The 18,850-nt window shown below is 42.4% G+C and overlaps 1 protein-coding gene across 3 annotated transcripts in view; it reads right to left on the minus strand.

Moving 5' to 3' along the window:
* Positions 1-18,850, minus strand: part of cntn1 (contactin 1) — a 455,514-nt gene that overhangs the window by 234,127 nt on the left and 202,537 nt on the right. For all 3 annotated transcript variants that reach the window (XM_033037676.1, XM_033037677.1, XM_033037678.1), the window contains 2 exons: positions 5,178-5,304; positions 4,666-4,838 (listed from right to left, as the gene is read on the minus strand). In XM_033037676.1, coding sequence (XP_032893567.1) covers positions 4,666-4,838; positions 5,178-5,304 — 300 coding nt within the window. The remainder of the gene's footprint in view (positions 1-4,665; positions 4,839-5,177; positions 5,305-18,850) is intronic.

Here is an 18,850-nt window from a genome sequence, read left to right on the forward strand (position 1 = left end):
GCATTTTGTGTCTATCTTCATTGAACCATTGAAACTGGTTCCAGTGCATCAAGTCATCTGTTGCAACGGTTTCCAGGCAATGAGCAGAATCTTTAGCAATACACAAAGTTGGTGTAGGAAGAATAACATTATTTTGGTTCAGACTGGCTCAAAAGGTAGACTGGCAAAGAATCAGATAATCTTGGATAAAATCCAATTTAGTTTAAACTGAATGACCCCCTCCCCCCGTCCTCCTTAAATATCAAGTCATTGAAAATGAACTGGAATAATAGCAGCAGAACAATGATTCAGATTCATTCACCCTCAAGGAGAGATGAGCAGTCACTAATTAGATAGAAGTGCAAAAAAAAAACAGACTCCAATGTGCACTTGTCGGAAGAAGTGGAGGGGGTATTACGGAACCCAGATGCTTGAATAAAAGGGGACCAACTTCAACCATCAGAACTTGTCTTGTTTTTGTCTTACAAAAGAGAGAGGAGGAGGAGAATAAAAATGGAATTAGTGTTGAGAGCTGATTTGTGTTGGCACAGACAAAGGGTCTATCTCCACATTGTTATATTCTAATCAATTCAGAGTGACCACTAAAAAAAAGCTCATTCTTGCTGCTAGCAGCTTCTATCACAAAATCTGATATTTTCCTTAGAACCCGTCTTTGCTCTTCAACCAAAGGACGTATAATTTCCGTATCAGTACCTTTTATCCCACAAGCAAGTTAAGTGTTGTTTATTGGATAATAAAACAAAGAACTTCTCATGGGGGACAGTTTAAGGATTACAGCTGCTCCCTGTAATCGATTCCATGCATGGAAGACCCTACATCAAAATGTCTGTTGATCAGGGAGAAAATATCCCTTCCATTATTTTGAACATGTGTCTGCCCTGCCCTAACATGGTCATTTAATGTGAATTATTTACCTATGGAGTCCAAAGTTAAATGAACAGAGCATAAAAAATCCACAAGGACATTTCTCTTCAACAATCACACCTGGCCTGTGGGAAATGGTGCCAGGGTTGTCATTGAATTATTGCAGCTAATGTTACAGAAAACTGACCTTCGATGCACAGTATCAAAAATCCTCGGCAAGACCAGCAGCATATTCAAGGCTGAGTCACACCCTGGCCATTTCTCCCCTCTCCCTTCGGTCAAAGGGTATTGAAGTGTGAAAAGGCACACCTCTAGATTCAGGGATAGCTTCTTTCCCGCTGATATCTGGCAACTGAACCATCCTACTGCACCCAGAAAGCAGTCCTTAACTACTATTGGACTATCTTTGATCGGACTTTACTGGCTTTACCTTACACTAAACGTTATTCCCTTATCGTATATCTGTACACTGTGAATGGCTGCATTGTCATCATGTATTGTCTTTCCGCTGGCTGGTTAGCACGCAACAAAAGCTTTTCACTGTACCTCGATACACATGACAATAAACTAAACTGAACTGAACAGATAACTTATCAGGGACACACAGATGTTCACGAGAGTAATTTCTGCATCAGGAGGCTTCCTTTGGACCATGCAGAAAGGGTAGCGAACTTCAACAAAATTCTATCTGCATTGGATATTTTTCCACCAGAATCAGATACTGTCTTACCCATTACTTCTGCAGGACTCTGCTTAAAAATGTATAATTAGGTGACGGGGTAAAAAGATTCTCAATGGGCTTGATAGGATAGAGGTCTGTTTCCATGCTATATAATAAAATTCTAGGTAGAATATGGGATACACTGCTGCAGGCAGATATTGAGATGGATAACAACAGAGCATTTAGTTTTAGGAACAGGCCCTTCGGCCAACCGAGTCCGCGCTGACCAGCGATTCCCGCACATTAACATTATAGAAACATAGAAAATAGGTGCAGGAGTAGGCCATTCGGCCCTTCGAGCCTGCACCACCATTCAATATGATCATGGCTGATCATCCAACTCAGTATCCTTTACCTGCCTTCTCTCCATACCCCCTGATCCCTTTAGCCACAAGGGCCACATCTAACTCCCTCTTAAATATAGGCTTTATAACATACTAGGGACAATTTACACTATACCAAGTACATAAACCTAAGCCTCCCATTTTCACCCAGAGAGTTGTGAATCTGTAGAATTCTCTGCCACGGAAGCAATGGAGGCCAATTCACTGGATGTTTTCAAGAGAGAGTTAGATTTAGCTCTTCGAGCTTAGGGAATCAAGGGATATTGGGACATGGGGTTTATGAAACGAGCTGCCAGAGAAGGTAGTTGAGGCAGGTACTAGTCTGGTTTATTATTGTCATGTGTACCGAGGTACAGTGAACATCTTTTGTTGCATGCTAACCAGCCAGCAGAAAGACAATACATGATTACAATCGATCCATTTGCAGTGTATAGATACATGATAAGGAAATAACGTTTTAGTGCAAATTAAAGCCAGCGGGCACCAAAGAGATAGATCGTAGTTCAGCACCACTCTCTGGTTGTGGTAGGATGATTCAGTTGCCTGAACAGTTGGGAAGAAACTGTCCCTGAGCAGGTGGACAGGTACATGGATAGGAAAGATTTAGAGGGATATGTGCCAAACGTGAGGTAGTAGGACTAGCGTAGATGGGGCATCTTCGTTAGCATGGGCAAGTTGGGCTGAAGGGCCTGTTTCCATGCTGTATTGTAACTCAAGAACCTTAGAATGCCTGGTGTTACTAAATGCCACTTTAATTGTTTATTAAATACGGGTTGGTCATGAATTCTTGCCTGTAAACACTGCCTGATTTTTGGGAATTTCAGACCCTTGCTTTCCTTCTCCAAACCTGACAGCGTTGAACTGGTGCCCTCAAAAATATTTTTATCCATGTTACAAATAGCAAATAGCAACCAATTCAATGTCTCCAATTTCATCTGTTGTGCTGAAGAATAAAGACATGCGTTTCCATCGCGCCTTTCACTGTCTGCCATACATCTGCCAATGAATCCCTTCGCTACAGCTCCTCTTTCATTTCCTATTATTCCATTTCTAGTTGCCTCTGTCAGTATTTAGTGTTCCTGTTTTTTCACCCAGAGAGTTGTGAATCTGCTGAACTCTCTGCCACAGAAGGCAGTGGAGCCAATTCACTGGATGTTTTCAAGAGAGAGTTAGATTTAGCTCTTCAGGCTGAATCAAGGGATATGGGGAAAACCCGGGGTACTGATTTTGGATGATCATCCATGATCATATTGAATAGCGGTGCTGGCTCGAAAGGCCGAATGGCCTACATGCACCTATTTTCTATGTTTCTATGCCAATTAACTTACAAACCTGTACGTCTTTGGAATGTGGGAGGAAACCGAAGAACTCGGAGAAAACCCACGCGGTCACGGGGAGAACGTACAAACTATGTAGACAGCCCCCGTAGTCGGGATCGAGCCCGCTTCTCTGGTGCTACAATCGCTGTAAGGCAGCAATCCCCACCACTGTGCCATATTGCCGATGAGAGAGCTCAACAAACAAAGGGAATAGAAGGCTATGCTAATGGAGAGAGAGGAGGCAGCTTCAGTGTATTCACCAGCTAAATAATCCATTTCCAAGATAAATATACCATTCAACTCCATTTTTTGCCAGAGAGGTAGCGATTCCAACAGGGAAAGAGATTATACAATGTCAGAATAACCCAAGTACTTCCCAGCCCATAAACTACTTCTTGAAACATAACTACAGTTTGTTAGGTGCACAATGCAACAGTGCAAGATTTTGGGACGACAGATGGCACAATGGGCTAAGTGTTCGGCTGGCAACCGGAAGGTAGCCGGTTCGAATCCCGCTTGGAGTGCATACTGTCGTTGTGTCCTTGGGCAAGACACTTCACCCACCTTTGCCTGTGTGTGAATGTGTGTGAATGTGTGTGAGTGATTGGTGGTGGTCGGAGGGGCCGTAGGCGCAGATTGGCAGCCACGCTTCCGTCAGTCTGCCCCAGGGCAGCTGTGGCTACAGATGTAGCTTACCACCACCGAGTGTGACTGAGGAGTGAATGAATAATGCGATGTAAAGCGCCTTGAGTATTAGAAAGGCGCTATATAAATCCCATCCATTATTATTATTATTATTAAGATTCCACAAGGAGCAATAAACAGATCAACAGCTCTTTACAGTTTTATTGCTTGCAGAACTCTCAAACTGCCAGCCCATTTTGCATGTGAGATGGGAGATTTTATTTCCACATGAGTACTGAGGGTGGACCTTATTCTTCAGCACAACAGATGAAGTTGGAGCCATTGAGTTGGCTGCTATTTGCTATTTGTAACATCTCAGCCGAAAAACTGCATCACTGCAGTGCAACAGCGCATCAGAACTGTGCCCAAATCCAGGAGGGAGTTATTCTTAAGCACTTACCCTCGCACCCAATAGAGAAAGTGCTTCTACAAAGCCTTGACTGATATACGAGGGAAACTGGGACAAGTACAAGCAAGCACGTAAATCTTTTCACAAACTAAAACGCTTTTGATTGTATCTATCTCGGTACATGTGACAATAAACTAAACTAAACCAATGATATACAAAATTGCTGGAGTAACTCAACGGGTCAGGCAGCATCTCTGCAGAAAAGGAATAGATGATGTTTCGGGTCGAGGCCCTTCATCAGACTAAGTCAGGGAGGGGGACACTGGAGGTAAGACTAAACTAAATCTACTTAGCAAGGTTCTTGGTTTGCAAATAAATACATACATCCAAACTGCAGCTCGGCCTCTTTGCTAATGATGGTTCCATATTTGTTTGAGGCTTCGCACTGGTATTTGCCACGGTCCTTCACCTTTTCCGGGTTGTTGATTACAAGGTTGCCTCCAATCATACTGTAGCGGCTATCTTCCACATTAATGAAGCGGTTGTTTATCTTCCATCTACAACACAATAAAAGCACATTGGGATATTTGAAATAAACAAGAAGAAAGGACTGTGCAAATAGGAGAGGCGGTGGCCCGGTAAACAATCCAGCAATTATAATACACACAGTGAAAGCAGTGCCAGTGTACGTGGTGAGCACTTTATATGAATGCAGTGGCTAATACCATTCCGGCACTCACCTGGTAATCAAATTAGGTTGACAACAGATTGGGAAAAGTAAAGGAGGACGTAAAGTGTAGGTTTAATACAGTTCTGAATGTCAACATTAAACGTATATCTATCGCTACAATCCTTTGGACAGCTAACACCAGACCGAAGCAAAAGGGTACTTTTACCTGTAGGCTGGGGAAGGAATTGCACGAGCTCGGCAGTTTAGTGATACTTTTGCTTCTTCGGATTCTTCTGGGTAGATGGTAGGCAGTGGTTGTTCTTCAAACACTGGGCCATACTCCCTGCTGTCTTCTGCAATTACAACACATGGCTATTATAGCCAAGAGCCAACACCAAGGAGAAATACTGTGGCAAGTCACACTATTCACAGTGGTACATAGTTAACATTTGTGCTGGTCTGATCTGGTCCTTCCATTGGTAAGATATAACCTACCTTCTCATCACCTCCTTTCCAAATACAGATACAGCAGCATAGGTTTCTTTAAAACCTCCTTGCCTTTCTTTGTGAACATCGGTAACATTTTACCATTTGAACTGGTTGTCACCATGACAGCCCCTACCTGGTTGTTTCCAATGACAACACATACACCAAAGGAGTACTGAGTGGTTGCAGTTCTTCATTGCTTTCCACTGATATTCTCCCCTCACTGACAACACAGTCATTTTTACTGAGTTGTCAGTACACAACTTTGGACTAAAAGCCCATAAAAAGAGCACACTTCCTACAAACAATTGTTTTCTGTAACATTCATTTATTAATCTTTGCCAAATAAAATTAAACTGGCATTTCTTCAGACAGAACCAGAGAGATTGTGGGTAACTTCTGCACGTCATTAGTTAAGCTCTGAATTTCTTTATAATGCCTTCTTAATAATTTCTTAATAATTGATTGAATTCAGTATTAAATGTGCACATCTTAATTTATGGTCATATTGCAATGATACACAATGTGCACCTTAAACCTCTTCAGGTCACAAAGTGACTAAATACTTATTCTATTGCTTTCATATCTGTTAGCCAAAGATAACATCTAATCAACATTTCAGCTTACAATCTAAACTCAATTAATTTTACGCTTCTTTCTTGATGGTGCAAGTACACAATTACTCCTTCCACATTGAAATCATCCAGGTCTGATCTTCCAAAGGTCCTTTGATTCCATTTCCATGTTTCTGGCAGATTCAATTCCCGAGTTGACTTGGTTGATTGAGATACTCAAACTGCAGAATTTCAAAGAATCTACAATCCCTATACCCTACCTCAGAAAGGATGGAAGACCAAGAGGCCACTTCATTGACAACTTGCCAACACCTGATCCATTGATTGCCATGGCCACAAAAAAGGTTATAATCAGGAGATACCCTAGCAGAAGGAGATTTGAAAGTGAAGCGATCACAATGATGGTCTTGGGAAAAGTAACTTTAACTTTGCAGTATGAGTAACTGTTGCTGGAATGGCAACAATGCATGAGGAACATTGCAGCAACACTGTTTGTCATCTTCTTACTGATAATGAAGTATCCCACCGAATCCAACACTCTAATAAGCTGTGGGAATATCACACAAAATCTCATTTAAGCTTCTGAACATTTGCTCATCCCAGTGATATTCTGACACTTGGAATCAACGCTGATATCTCCACAAAACATTGATATTTGGCACCTGATTCTGGTGCTCTAGTTGATGATAAATCTCATTTACTTTTTATTTTACCCGTTTGGAATAAAAGCAAAATAGAGAACATCTCATTTATTAAACATTAGTAGCCAGCTTTAACTAAATTCCTAACAGTTTTCAAAACAGGTTGTGGACTGACATTACAACTAAATTGCCGAATGGTCACCTCTGTGGCGTGGAAAAGTATTCAAATATGTACAAAGCCAATCTTCTGTAGCTATCAGTCTGATCAGTCTGAAGAAGGGTTTCGACCCAAAACGTTGCCTATTTCCTTCGTTCCATAGATGATACCTCACCCACTGAGTTTCTCTAGCATTTTGGTCTACCTTCTGTCGCTATCTGAAGGCTTTGTGACTAGTATGCGAAGTGAGGATTTTGGAGATGTGATGAGATGTTCCAATTGGTATTAACCAAATCTGGTTTAACATTAATCCTGCTTAACAACAACAGGTTAATGCATGTATTGTAATCCTGGTCAGAGATCACACCAGAGCATTAATCAGCTCCTGCTTTCATCCTGAGAACTTTGCTGATCATTTATCCTTTTTTTTTTTATCCTCTAAGAGTTTTGTTTAAATCCACTTTTCTTGTTGTATTTATTTAATGTTTTGTTATCAACTCAGAGCATACACCAGCCAATGTTCATGACTTAGAAGTTTGTCCCACCCTAAATGATGGGTCTTTAACTACCAAAGCTTCGCCCCAGACTTGGCTAAATTCAAGAGCTCACTCAAGCCAACGCTGGTTTTATAAGAAAAAAACAAAATTGAAAACTGTGTTGGACATAAAATGCTGGAGTAAGTCAGCGGGTCAAGCAGCATCTCTGGAGAAAAGGAATAGGAGACGTCAAGACCCTTCTTCAGACTGAGAGTCAGGGGAATAGGAATCGAGAGATATAGAAGGTACATAGGACAAATGAATGAAAGATATGCAAAAATCAACAATGATCAAGATAAGGTGGAGCCCATAATGGTCCATTGCTGGTTATGGGGTAGGTGATAACAAGTTAAACAGACAGTGAAACTCAGCAGGACGACAGTTAAACTAGTACGACAACTGGGGGAGAGACGCAGAGACAGGAGATACAAGGGTTACTTGAAGTTAGAGAAATCATATTCATACCGCTGGGTTGTATGAAATATGAGGTGCTGTTCCTCCTATTTACGTTTGGCCTCACTGAAAACAGTGTTCCTATATTCTGCTTAAAGCAGGATAATGTGAAACTCTGCCAGATATTAAAATACGACTCAGTTATGATAACTCCATTCTGACCTGTGAATGACATGGCCTATGCCTCACTTACTGTAACAAATGAATGAGAGCTTTCCGTATACCAGTAGCAGTCGGGGATTAACTTGAATAAGAAAAACCACAAAAGACTGCTTCACTTATACTAAAGCTCTTGCGATCATCTCTGGATAGAAAAAATTAATAATGTATTTTCAATTCATAACAGAAAAGTCTCATAAGGGATGATGAAATATAAAATTGCCTTGAAGGCTCATATTTCATCCTAATAGGTTTATAGGCTAAAATTATGCCTACAATATTAATGCACAGACTACTTCGAACATTAACTGTATTAAGATTTTTTTTTTCACCGTTTCAAGACAAAATTGTGGGTTAATATCTTGTTATAGTAGCATCTCAGAGGAAATTTACACCAACACATGGAATATTTGTCAATGAATATTTGCCATTTAATTGTAAATCCAATTGCAATATTTGTCCTTGTAGGCTTGGTGATCGTTTCGCCAAACACCTCCGCTCGGTTCGCAATAACCAACCTGTTCTCCCGGTGGCTCACCACTTCAACTCCCCCTTCCATTCCAAATCCGACCTTTCAGTCCTCGGCCTCCTCGATGGCCAGAATGAGGACCATCATAAACTGGAGGAGCAGCACCTAATATTTCTCTTGGGCAGTTTGCACCCCAGCGGTATGAACATTGACCTCTAATTTCAGGTAGTCCCTACTTTCTCCGCCCCTTCTCAGCTCTCCCTCAGCCCACTGGCTCCACCTCTTCCTTTCTTCTTCCCGCCTCCCCCACCCTCACATCAGTCTGAAGAAGGGTTTCGAGCCGAAACGTTGCCTCCTTCGCTCCATAGTTGCTGCCTCACCCACTGAGTTTCTCCAGCATTTTTGTCTACCTGCAATATTTGTCCTCTCTGGTTCTAAGAAATTTAGAATGCTGTAGTGTTTCTGAATAGTCTTGTATATCAACTGCTTAGGTGTATTAAAAAAACTTGACCTATTCAAGTGTAGAACACAAACACTCCCACAATATCTTTATTTATGAATGGGTTTTGATATAACAGGTGAGAAAAACAGACCGATTTTAAAGTATTAAACCTTGTGTTTGTAGTCTGCGCTGTGTGCACTATCTGATTCAAGTCTTTTGTTGTTTCCTGTCCAAGTTGTGATGGTCATTCTGACCATCATAAATATGTGTTGCTGTAAAATCTTGCACTCATTGGGTTGATGAATTCAAAGTCAGGGTGGAGGAAAATCCATCAATCCACCTTCATTTTCATCGAATCAAAGAAAAATCCACCGTACAGACAGCTAGAGTGGGTTTGTCCAAAATTAAAGGGTTGAAAGCGAGATTGAATAGCTGTCTTAGAAAGCAAAAAAAATGTTGTAGTATTTCATTCGAGAAGAGCCCACTAAACACCCAGCTGTTTTAACCAAACATCAATCCTTCATCCTTTTGACCTAACATAATACCATGACATAAGTCCTTGACATTCCTAATATGACACATTTGGTGATGAAAAAACAGCCCAACTGGTTGCAGTACTCGACAATGATCAAGTAAAAGGTGCCTGTCCCCAAGTCTAGCATCCTGAATAAAATTAGTATTACATTCATCATTGCTGAAACTCTCTCTTGCAATACTCTCTTAATTAGTAATAATTAATTTTACATTACTCTCTTAATTATTCTCTCTTAATTAACATAGAACTTTAAGCACTCGTAAATACAGACTGCATTCAGAGACTAATGTCGATAACTTTTGAAGAGAAGTGCAAGCGCTAACTTTGCAAGACGATCAACAATCATGTTCTGTACGACAGGAATAAACTTCCTGGGAACTGTACCCGAACAACTGAGCGTTTTGTCCCAGGGCTGCCTCAGTTTCCATTGTACTGATCCTCAGATCATTAACTGTTAAACCAATTGCTAGCCTGCATGGTTTATTCAGTCTGGCTTTTGATGGGAGGTCTGAAAAAACTCTTGTTTGAATGATGCATTTCAATTCTAGTGTTAAGATTCACTCTTTGCAATCTCGGAACACTGACTGAAACTCAACATCAGTTTACGGAGAACTCAGAAGGAACATCAGGCTCAAGCTCCACTCACTTCAAGGAAAGATGATCTAAAATAGCCTCCATCGGAACACCTCATGACATTGGTTTTGATTGAAAGATACAGCATGGAAATAGGCCGCTGTGTCACAGCTCTAGCAATGGATTCAATCCAGACTTCCACTACTGTTTGTGTGGAGTTTGCATGTTTTTTCCTATGACTGCAAGGGTTTTCCCTAGAGCTGCAGTTAGACATATCCCAAAGACCTGTGGATTAGTAGATTAGTTAGTCACTAATAAATGCCACTGGTGTGTTGGTGAGTGGCAGAATCTCGGGGAGAGTTGATGGCATTATGGAGAGAATGAGAAGTATTGGAGAAACAAAGAGCTGCAGATGCTGGTTTACCAAGGTAAGACACAAAATGCTGGATTAACACAGCATGCCAGGCAGCATCGCTGGAGAACATAGATAGGTGACATTTCAGGCTGATTGCAGGGGTGGGAGGAAAGAAAGTTTGAAAGTATTTGGATAAGTGTTGGCTTAGTAGAAATACATGGACTGAATGGGTCAAATAGCCTGCTTATGTGCACCAGTCCAATAAAGTACCTCTGGCCCAAAACAGTTACTGTTTCTCTTCCCACAGTGGCTGTCTAACCTGCTAAGTTCTTTCCAGCATTTTCTGCTTTTATCTCAGATTTCCAGCTTTTTTAAATTTTAATTTTCTGTACTATATCATTCTAAATGTATCATTGTGGGTAATCCCTCTATTACCTATTTGCTACAGTCGACATTTTATTTCATATTAACAATGGACATAACAAAGTTCTATAGTTGGGAACAATAATGTCACAAGGGGAAAAATACAACATTCCTGTCAAATGTCAATTAATTATGGATCAACCCTGTGCTCCAAATAATGAGGCCCAGTTCAGACTTACAGCTCCTGGGGTAAAACTGAACAACTATTAATGGATTGGTGTTGAACAACTGACAAGATTGTCAATATCAAGTTGTATGACAGAGTATGGTAAGTTTCTGATGCCATCTTCTTCAGGAAATTGAAATCTGGAAGTACGTTCACTGCCTCAGGACAAGACTGAGATTGAAATGTTCAGGGACATTGAGACATGGTGTTGCCAATAAGATAAATGATCTGACTGGACGGTGCAGCAACAACGAAGGAAGGTGTGAATCACTGCTTATTAAGCAACTGCACCATTTAACACACATTTCTATCCTTGCTTTCCAGCACACAGTTTAATGGAGCATCGAAATCCAATGTTTCACTTCTACTATGTTTACATATTCTGTTGTGCTGCTGCAAGTAAGATTTTTTTTGTTCTGTCTGGGACATCTGACAATAAAACACTATTGACTGGTGGCGGCGCGACTCGTTGCAGCGGCTCCTACAGCCTGTCTGTCTTTTTTTATTTTTTGTCTAGTTAAATGTAGTGTTTGGTGTTTTTTAAATACTGGTTTTTAAATGTGTATATGTGGGGGGCGGGGGGGGGGAGGGGGAAACCGTTTAAAATCTCTTCCCTGTCCGGGAGACTCGACCTTTTCCCTGTCGGGTCTCCGTTGTCGTTGGGGCCTAGCACCGTGGAGCGGCCTCCAACCTGAACGACCCGGGGGCTCGGGAGACTGCGCTGCGGACTACTCACCATCGTGGGGCTGGCCGGCCTCGGAACGTGGGGAGCGGTGGTGACTCGCTGCTGCGACTCGACTCCTGGGGCTCGGAGGCTCCAGCAACGCAGCCGCAGGTCCGGTGGACTGGCACATCGGGAGCTCGCGGGTCCGGGGGGAGAGAGAGACCGCTTCCCGGAGCTCCCGCAACGCGACTTCTCCAGCCCGTGTCGCGGGGTTGGAACGACCCGGAGCGGGGAAGTACATCACCCGGCACGGCTTCGTGGCCGTGGGACATTACAGCGCCCGCCGGGGGCTCCAACTTTGTGACTTTTAGACCGGGAGCGGGGCCGTAAATCGCCCGGCACGGCCTAAAATGGCCGTGGGACTTATCATCGCCCGCCTGGGGCTTGGACATCGGGAGAGACATGGAGAGCAGGGGAGAGAAAAGACTTTTGCCTTCCATCACAGTGGGTTCACTGTGATGGATGTTTGTGTGAACTTAATTGTGTGTATGTCTGTAGGACATTGTTTTTGTTTGTATGGCTGTGGAAACAAAATTTCGTTTGAGTCTCACTGGGGCTCAAATGACAATAAATGTGTATTATTATTATTAAATTGTGATCGATAGCTCTTCTGACTTTTAGATAGAAGGTACAGGCAGAAGTGAACACATCTCAAAAATATAGCTCACCTTCACTGTTGAAGTTATGAGTTCACGACTTTGGATTGCAATCGCAACATTAGAACAATCCAAGTCCAGTCATGTGAGGTGCAGATGGTTGAGAATCACTAATAGACACAAAATACTGGAGTAACTCAGTGGGACAGGCAGCATTTCTAGAGAGAGGGAATGGGTGACGTTTTGGGTCAAGACCCTTCTTCAGACTTTTTTCTGGGTTAAAATGCGGTCGTAGAGTCGGAGAGCAGAAGGAATCACAGAGGCGGAGCAGTGAGAGAGGATGTTGCTGAACGCTCGTCAGAGAGAGGAGGAAAACTTCTTCAAAGTAGACATACCTTGAGGAGATTTTGCAGTGGAGCTGACAAAATGTGTAGGAAAGATCTGCAGATGCTGGTTTAAATTGAAGATAGACACAAAATGCTGGAGTAACTCAACGGGACAGGCAGCATCTCTGGAGAGAAGAAATGGATGATGTTTCGGGTCGAGACCCTTCTTCAGTTGAGAATTATTAGTTTAGTTTAGAGTTTAGTTTACAGATACAGCGTGGAAGCAGGCCCTTCAGCCCATCGAGTATGCACGGACAATGAACACCTATACACTAGTTCTATCCTACACACTAAGGACAATTTAAAGAAGCCAATTAACCTACAAATCTACACGCCTTTGGAATGTGGGAGGAAACCGGAGCACCCAGAGAAAATCCACGCAGTCATGGTGAGAACGTAAAAAATCTGTACAAACAACACCCATAGTCAGGATCGAACCCGGGTTTCAGGCGCTGTAAGACAGCAACTCTACCACTGTGCCGCCCACTTCTTCATAGACAACTTCATAGGAGCTACAAGGAACCGTAGATGCCGATCATGTGGTGATTGTTGGTCAACGTGGACTCGGTGGACCGAAGAGCCAGTTTTCACTTTGTATCTGTAAACTAAACTAAGATGAATTCGCTCCATGGATGATTTCGTGATCAGTTATTTCAGGTCAGGGCAGCAGAATTGGGCTAAGACTATCACATCGGTGCAGCACAAAACACTGATCAAAGAGTAACAGGACTTTGTCCAGGGTTCTGCTTCCAGCTTCACGCAAAGCTTAAGAGTGTGCGCTGGCAGAGATTGCACTGGATGGTCAGGCACAGGTTTAACTTCTGGGACACTTTGCTATGAGTTGCGGAAGGCTCATCTTCTTGTAGTTTCGAACAGCACTAGACCCTGCGTTATCTTATGATTTTCTATTTTTCTTGGACATGGAGGCCAAGAGGGATGATTGAAGAAAGGCGCTGGGTACCTGTAGAAGGTTGCGAAAGTTAAGAATTTTTTTCTGGGACACCATCAACCTCTTCATACTGCACCCACACCACTCACTAATAAATAGAAGAGAATTAAGTTTTTTTTAAAGTTTAGGTTTTAAGTTTATAAGTTTATAGGCCAAGTATTCACATACAAGGAATTTGCTTTGGTGCTCCGCCCGCAAGTGACAACATGACATACAATGATGACACATAAAACATTAATAATAAAACATTATTGATTAAACATGTAAATTAAATGAAATACCAGAGCAAAAGCAGGCTACTGATTTTTGGTTATTGAGTAGAGCTACTACTCGTGGAATAAAACTGTTTTTATGTCTGGCTGTAGCAGCTTTGACAATCCGGAGTCGCCTTCCAGAGGGAAGTGATTCAAAGAGTTTGTGGCCAGGGTGAGAGGGGTCAAAAATGATCTTCTCCGCTCGTTTCCTGGCCCTTGCAGTGTACAGTTCGTCAATGGAGAGAAGGTTGCAGCTAATAACCTTCTCAGCTGATCGGACGATTCGCTGCAGCCTCCAGATGTCATGCTTGGTGGCTGAGCCAAACCAGACCACGATGAAGGTGAGGACAGACTCTACAAAGGCCGTATAGAATTGGACCATCATTGCCTGTGGCAGATTGTGCTTCCTCAGCTGCCGCAGGAAGTACATCCTCTGTTGTGCCTTTTTGACTGTGGAGTCGCTGGTGTGTCCCCCATTTAAGGTCCTTGAAGATGATGGATCCCAGGAACATAAAATAATCCACAGATGTGACAGTGTTGTTGTTGATGGTGAGTGGGGTAAGGGGAGGGGGAGCTCTCCTAAAGTCTACAATCAATTCCACCGTCTTAAGAGCATTGAGCTCCAGGTTGTTGCGATGGCACCAGGACGCCAGCTGTGTCACTTCTGCACATGAAGGAGCTACCTTGAGTACGCCATGGTATTAATCAGTACCTCATTTAAGAATACTTTTGCGCAAGTCTTTCAAGCAGTAACCTCCATCTGTCGTGATAAATTGGCTCATTCTTTTCAGTTACAACCTTCTTATTATTTCCTCCCATTCTACCACTTTGATTAGCACTTCACTGCTTAAGTGTAAGAAGATGGAGACACAAGTCCTGGAGACACACTAAAGCATTTAATATGCAATGAATTATTTTATAAATGGAACAGGAATTCTTTGAACAAAAGGAATGCTGAATAGTCATGCAAAATCCCATCAGAAAGGATCATTACCAATTAATTGGGTGTTGCAAGAGGAATATTAGCTACGAACCCCCTCTTATGGGAATAGTGTAACACCATCTGTAACTATGCCACATGAATAGGAAGATGGGTCAAGTATTCACAGCGATAGTAGTCCCTGTGTCAACAGCACTGCTTAAGATGTCAGCCTCAACAGGGAGCTACATTCGATGGATACCCGAGCTCCTGACTGGACTGAAAGGAGGTCAGGTCAAACCTTCTCTACGGGTGTTACATTTGGGTCTCTTGAGCTTCAGCACATGAAGAAACTCTTCAATGTGTGCACAAGGCTCAGACTCACAAGGGGTATTGGCCCACCTAAAACCATACTCTCCACATAACTGTGTAGGAAGGAACTGCAGATGCTGGTTTACATTGAAGATAGACACAAAATGCTGAAGTAACTCAACAGGACAGGCAGCATCTCTGGAGAGAAGGGATGGGTGACGTATTGGGTCGACACCCTTCTCGAGAGATGCTGCCTGTAGGGCTGATTACTGTAGCATTTAGTGTCTCTCCACATAACTGCTTTGCGTGACCTGTCCATTCAGGACCATCCTGCTCGGTGGCACGGTGTGAACAGAATCCCACCCATGCCCACAATGGAAAGATCAATCCCCCCCAACTACATCTCAAACTGATACAAGTACTTTCTTGCTCTTTCTGGTGACAGATCAGAATCCAGAATTTTTAAATGCTATTAATCAGCTATAGGTGACTGATAGCCCAGGCATCACACTCACCAGACTCTCTGATCTGAGCCAGCGGTGTTAGGTACAATAGATTGATGGCTGCACATTGTACTTCCCCAATTCTGTTCTATTGAAGTCCAAAGTTTCAACTGGGTTGCATTATATATATAATGGCTGTTTAGTACAAGTTTCAAAGGACATGTTTACATGATCCTAAATATCTGCTTGTATGATTAAATGACAATTGAAGAGTTTTAAGTTGAGATCTATATATTCTTGAACCCAGATAGTCAGGCTTATGTGTGAACCACAGGCAGATGACAGAGCCGTCAAACAGTTACCCACACACTTGTGTTCTTGCATTGTCCAGCATCTTCAGCAACTGTGAGTTATTGATTTAAGAACTATATCGCAGAGGCACAGATGCTTGTTAATTACTTACAGCAGAGGAAGCATCATGTAGAAATGCCATCTGTTTGATTTCTTACAAAGAAGTTTCACATCCTTTACAGCCCCAAGACAAACACATGTGTAATATCTTCAATAAATCTACCCTTTCTCTGAGTGTTAGGTTCTCTCCAGAGGGAACTCCGTTTGGCCTCATGCCCAATGCCTGCTGTGCCTCACTTGATAACATTCTTAACCGGAGTCAGAGGCTGGTAGGTTCAAGTTCTCTATATTCTCTCAGTGGACGTTGGCTTCATTGGCAAGGCTAGAAGTGGCTGCCTAGTCTGATCTGCTCTTGAAAAGGTGGTGACGAGCTGCTTTCTTCAACTAGAAGGGCGATGGTTTGATGCTCTTCATTAAGGTGATCATTATGCAGCAATTGTACACCCCATGTGTTATGTGCCTCCTGATCTCAGAACTGAATCTTGCTCAAGTCTTACTGCATTCGAGTATCAACTGCTTCACTGTCTGAAGGTTTGCAAATGGAATAGAATGCCAACTCTCACATTCCTGATCTCTTGATGGAGAGACAGCCATTGATTGGACAGTTGAAGTAAATTGGTCCTTGGGCATTTCCCTCAAACATTTTTTAAATAATGCACTGCAGTCTCAGATAATTACCCGCCACCAACTACAGCCATTTTCCTTCGTGTGAAGTGCAACTCAGTGAAGACTGTATCCCTGATTGCCGCTGGCCTTCACTGGCATTCCAACAGGCCTCACCCGATGAACTGTGCAGGAAAGAACTGTAGATGCTGGTTTATGCTGGAGCAACTCATGTGGCATGTGGTCAGGCATCTCTAGCAAAAAGGAATGTGATGTTTCGGGTCACAACCCTTCTTCAAACTGAAAGATAGAGAAGGCCAGAACAAAACAGGGGCGGCAACAGGTGACCCAAGGAAGGGTGGTCCCTCGATTAACTGCTGCTTTAACATCAGCGGTAGCAATTCCCATTAAAAATAATATTTTTCTTCCTTTTTTCTCTTTCCTATTTGTTTACTTTCCCTTGGGTACCTCACATGATACTGAACTTATCCACTAAGATATCCTTCTTTTTAGTCCTTTCTTTGCCTGCTTATTTTTCCTCGTTCACAAGTTAAGGGGATGGATGGTTGGTCTCATTATTCACCAATGTTCCAGATATCTTTTGGCCCTCTAAGCTGTTAACAGCTTCCACTTCCTTCTATTACTTAAACAAAGGATTTAAAAACAAAATGCATGTTGGCCCTAATAGGCCCAACTTAAGAAACATTTGGCATTGTGAATTTGAAAATATTTTCACTGAATTTACATAAAGCAAACTGCAATTTTCCAAGTAGCTATACAGCACAGGAACAATCCCTTCAGCCCAACTTGTCCATACTAACCAATTTGCTAAACCAAGCAAATGCAACTTGACTGTGCCAGGCCCATATCCCTTCAACCCATTCCTAAATATGTACATATCAAAATGTCTGTTAAATGTTGTAATTCTGCCGCCTGTTATTTTCCTCTGGCAGGTCGTCACATATATCCACCATTCACTGTGTTAAAAAATTGCCCCTCAGATTTAAATCTTTATCCATCTCATCTTAAAACTATGCCCTAATGTTTTAGACTCTCTCACCTGGGGAAAGGACTTTGGCTATTCACCTTACCCACAGTCAGAGCTTTTAATTCAGTTTAGTTTAGAGACAGCATGGAAGCAGGCCTTTCGGCCCACCGAGTCCGTGGCGACCAGCGATGCCAGTTACACTAGCACACACTACACATTAGGGACAATTTGCAATTTTTACTTAAGCCAATTAATCATTAAACCTGTACATCTTTGGAGTGTGGGAGGAAACCAGAGCAGCCCTGGAAAACCCACACGGTCACAGGGAGTATGTACAAATTCTGTACAGACAGCGCCCATAGTCAGGTTAAAACCCGGGTGCTGTAAGGCAGCAACTCTACCGCTGCGCCGCTGGTATGCACCTTTAATTAACCTACATGCCATATGGCCAGAAAACAAAATGATAATGTTTAACTTTTTAAAGAGGTGCTGGTATGCCGTAACATCACAAAAAAAACACTGCCTATAGTTCTTATGTTATAACCTCTACAAAGTCACCCACCAGCCTCTTGGGCTCCAAGGAAAAGATGGCCCAGCCTATCCAGCCTTGCTTTATAACTCAAAGCTTCCAGACCCAGCACCATCCTTGCAAATCTCCTCTGCACCCTTTCCAGTTTCATGGCATTATCCCTGGAGCAGGGCAACCAGAACTGTACTCCCAACGTGGCTTTCCAACGTTACACAATAGCTTGATCAATGGAGGCAAATGTGCCAAATGTCTTCTTCTTTACTCAGTCTTCGTAAGTACCCACTAACTGTGAACAGTATACCTGCACCCCTTTGTCTTACAATTCTACAACACTGCCTAGGGCCGTGCCATTTATTGTGTGTGTCCTGCCCTAGTTGTCTTAACAAAATGCAGCACCGCACATTTACCTGAAATAAACTGCAGCCGCCATTCCTCAGCCCACATCCATCAAGTCTATTTGACGAACTAGAACAATCTAAGCTTTTTCAACCAAGCAATAGTGCATTGCTGAAAGGAAGGGAAAGCCCTTTGAGTAAACACCATTCAGCATTAGTAGAGGAGCTGAGGAATTCCTTTCAACATTGCTATTTTATTAGCTTGTAAGTTAAATGGAGGAATTTCCTGCCTCATTTACTTGTAAGTTCAACCGTTCATACAGGATGTTCTGAACAAGTTAAAATTCTGCTGAAGGATCTCAACCTTGAACGTCACCTATTCCTTTTCTCCAGAGATGACCTGCTGAGTTACTCCAGCTTCTTGTGTCTGTCTTAAGTTAAAATTATAGTTTGTTCTTTAGCTAAAATGAACAATCAGCT

The sequence above is a fragment of the Amblyraja radiata genome, chromosome 19 (genome assembly GCF_010909765.2).
Source record: "Amblyraja radiata isolate CabotCenter1 chromosome 19, sAmbRad1.1.pri, whole genome shotgun sequence".
Lineage (NCBI taxonomy): Eukaryota > Metazoa > Chordata > Chondrichthyes > Rajiformes > Rajidae > Amblyraja > Amblyraja radiata.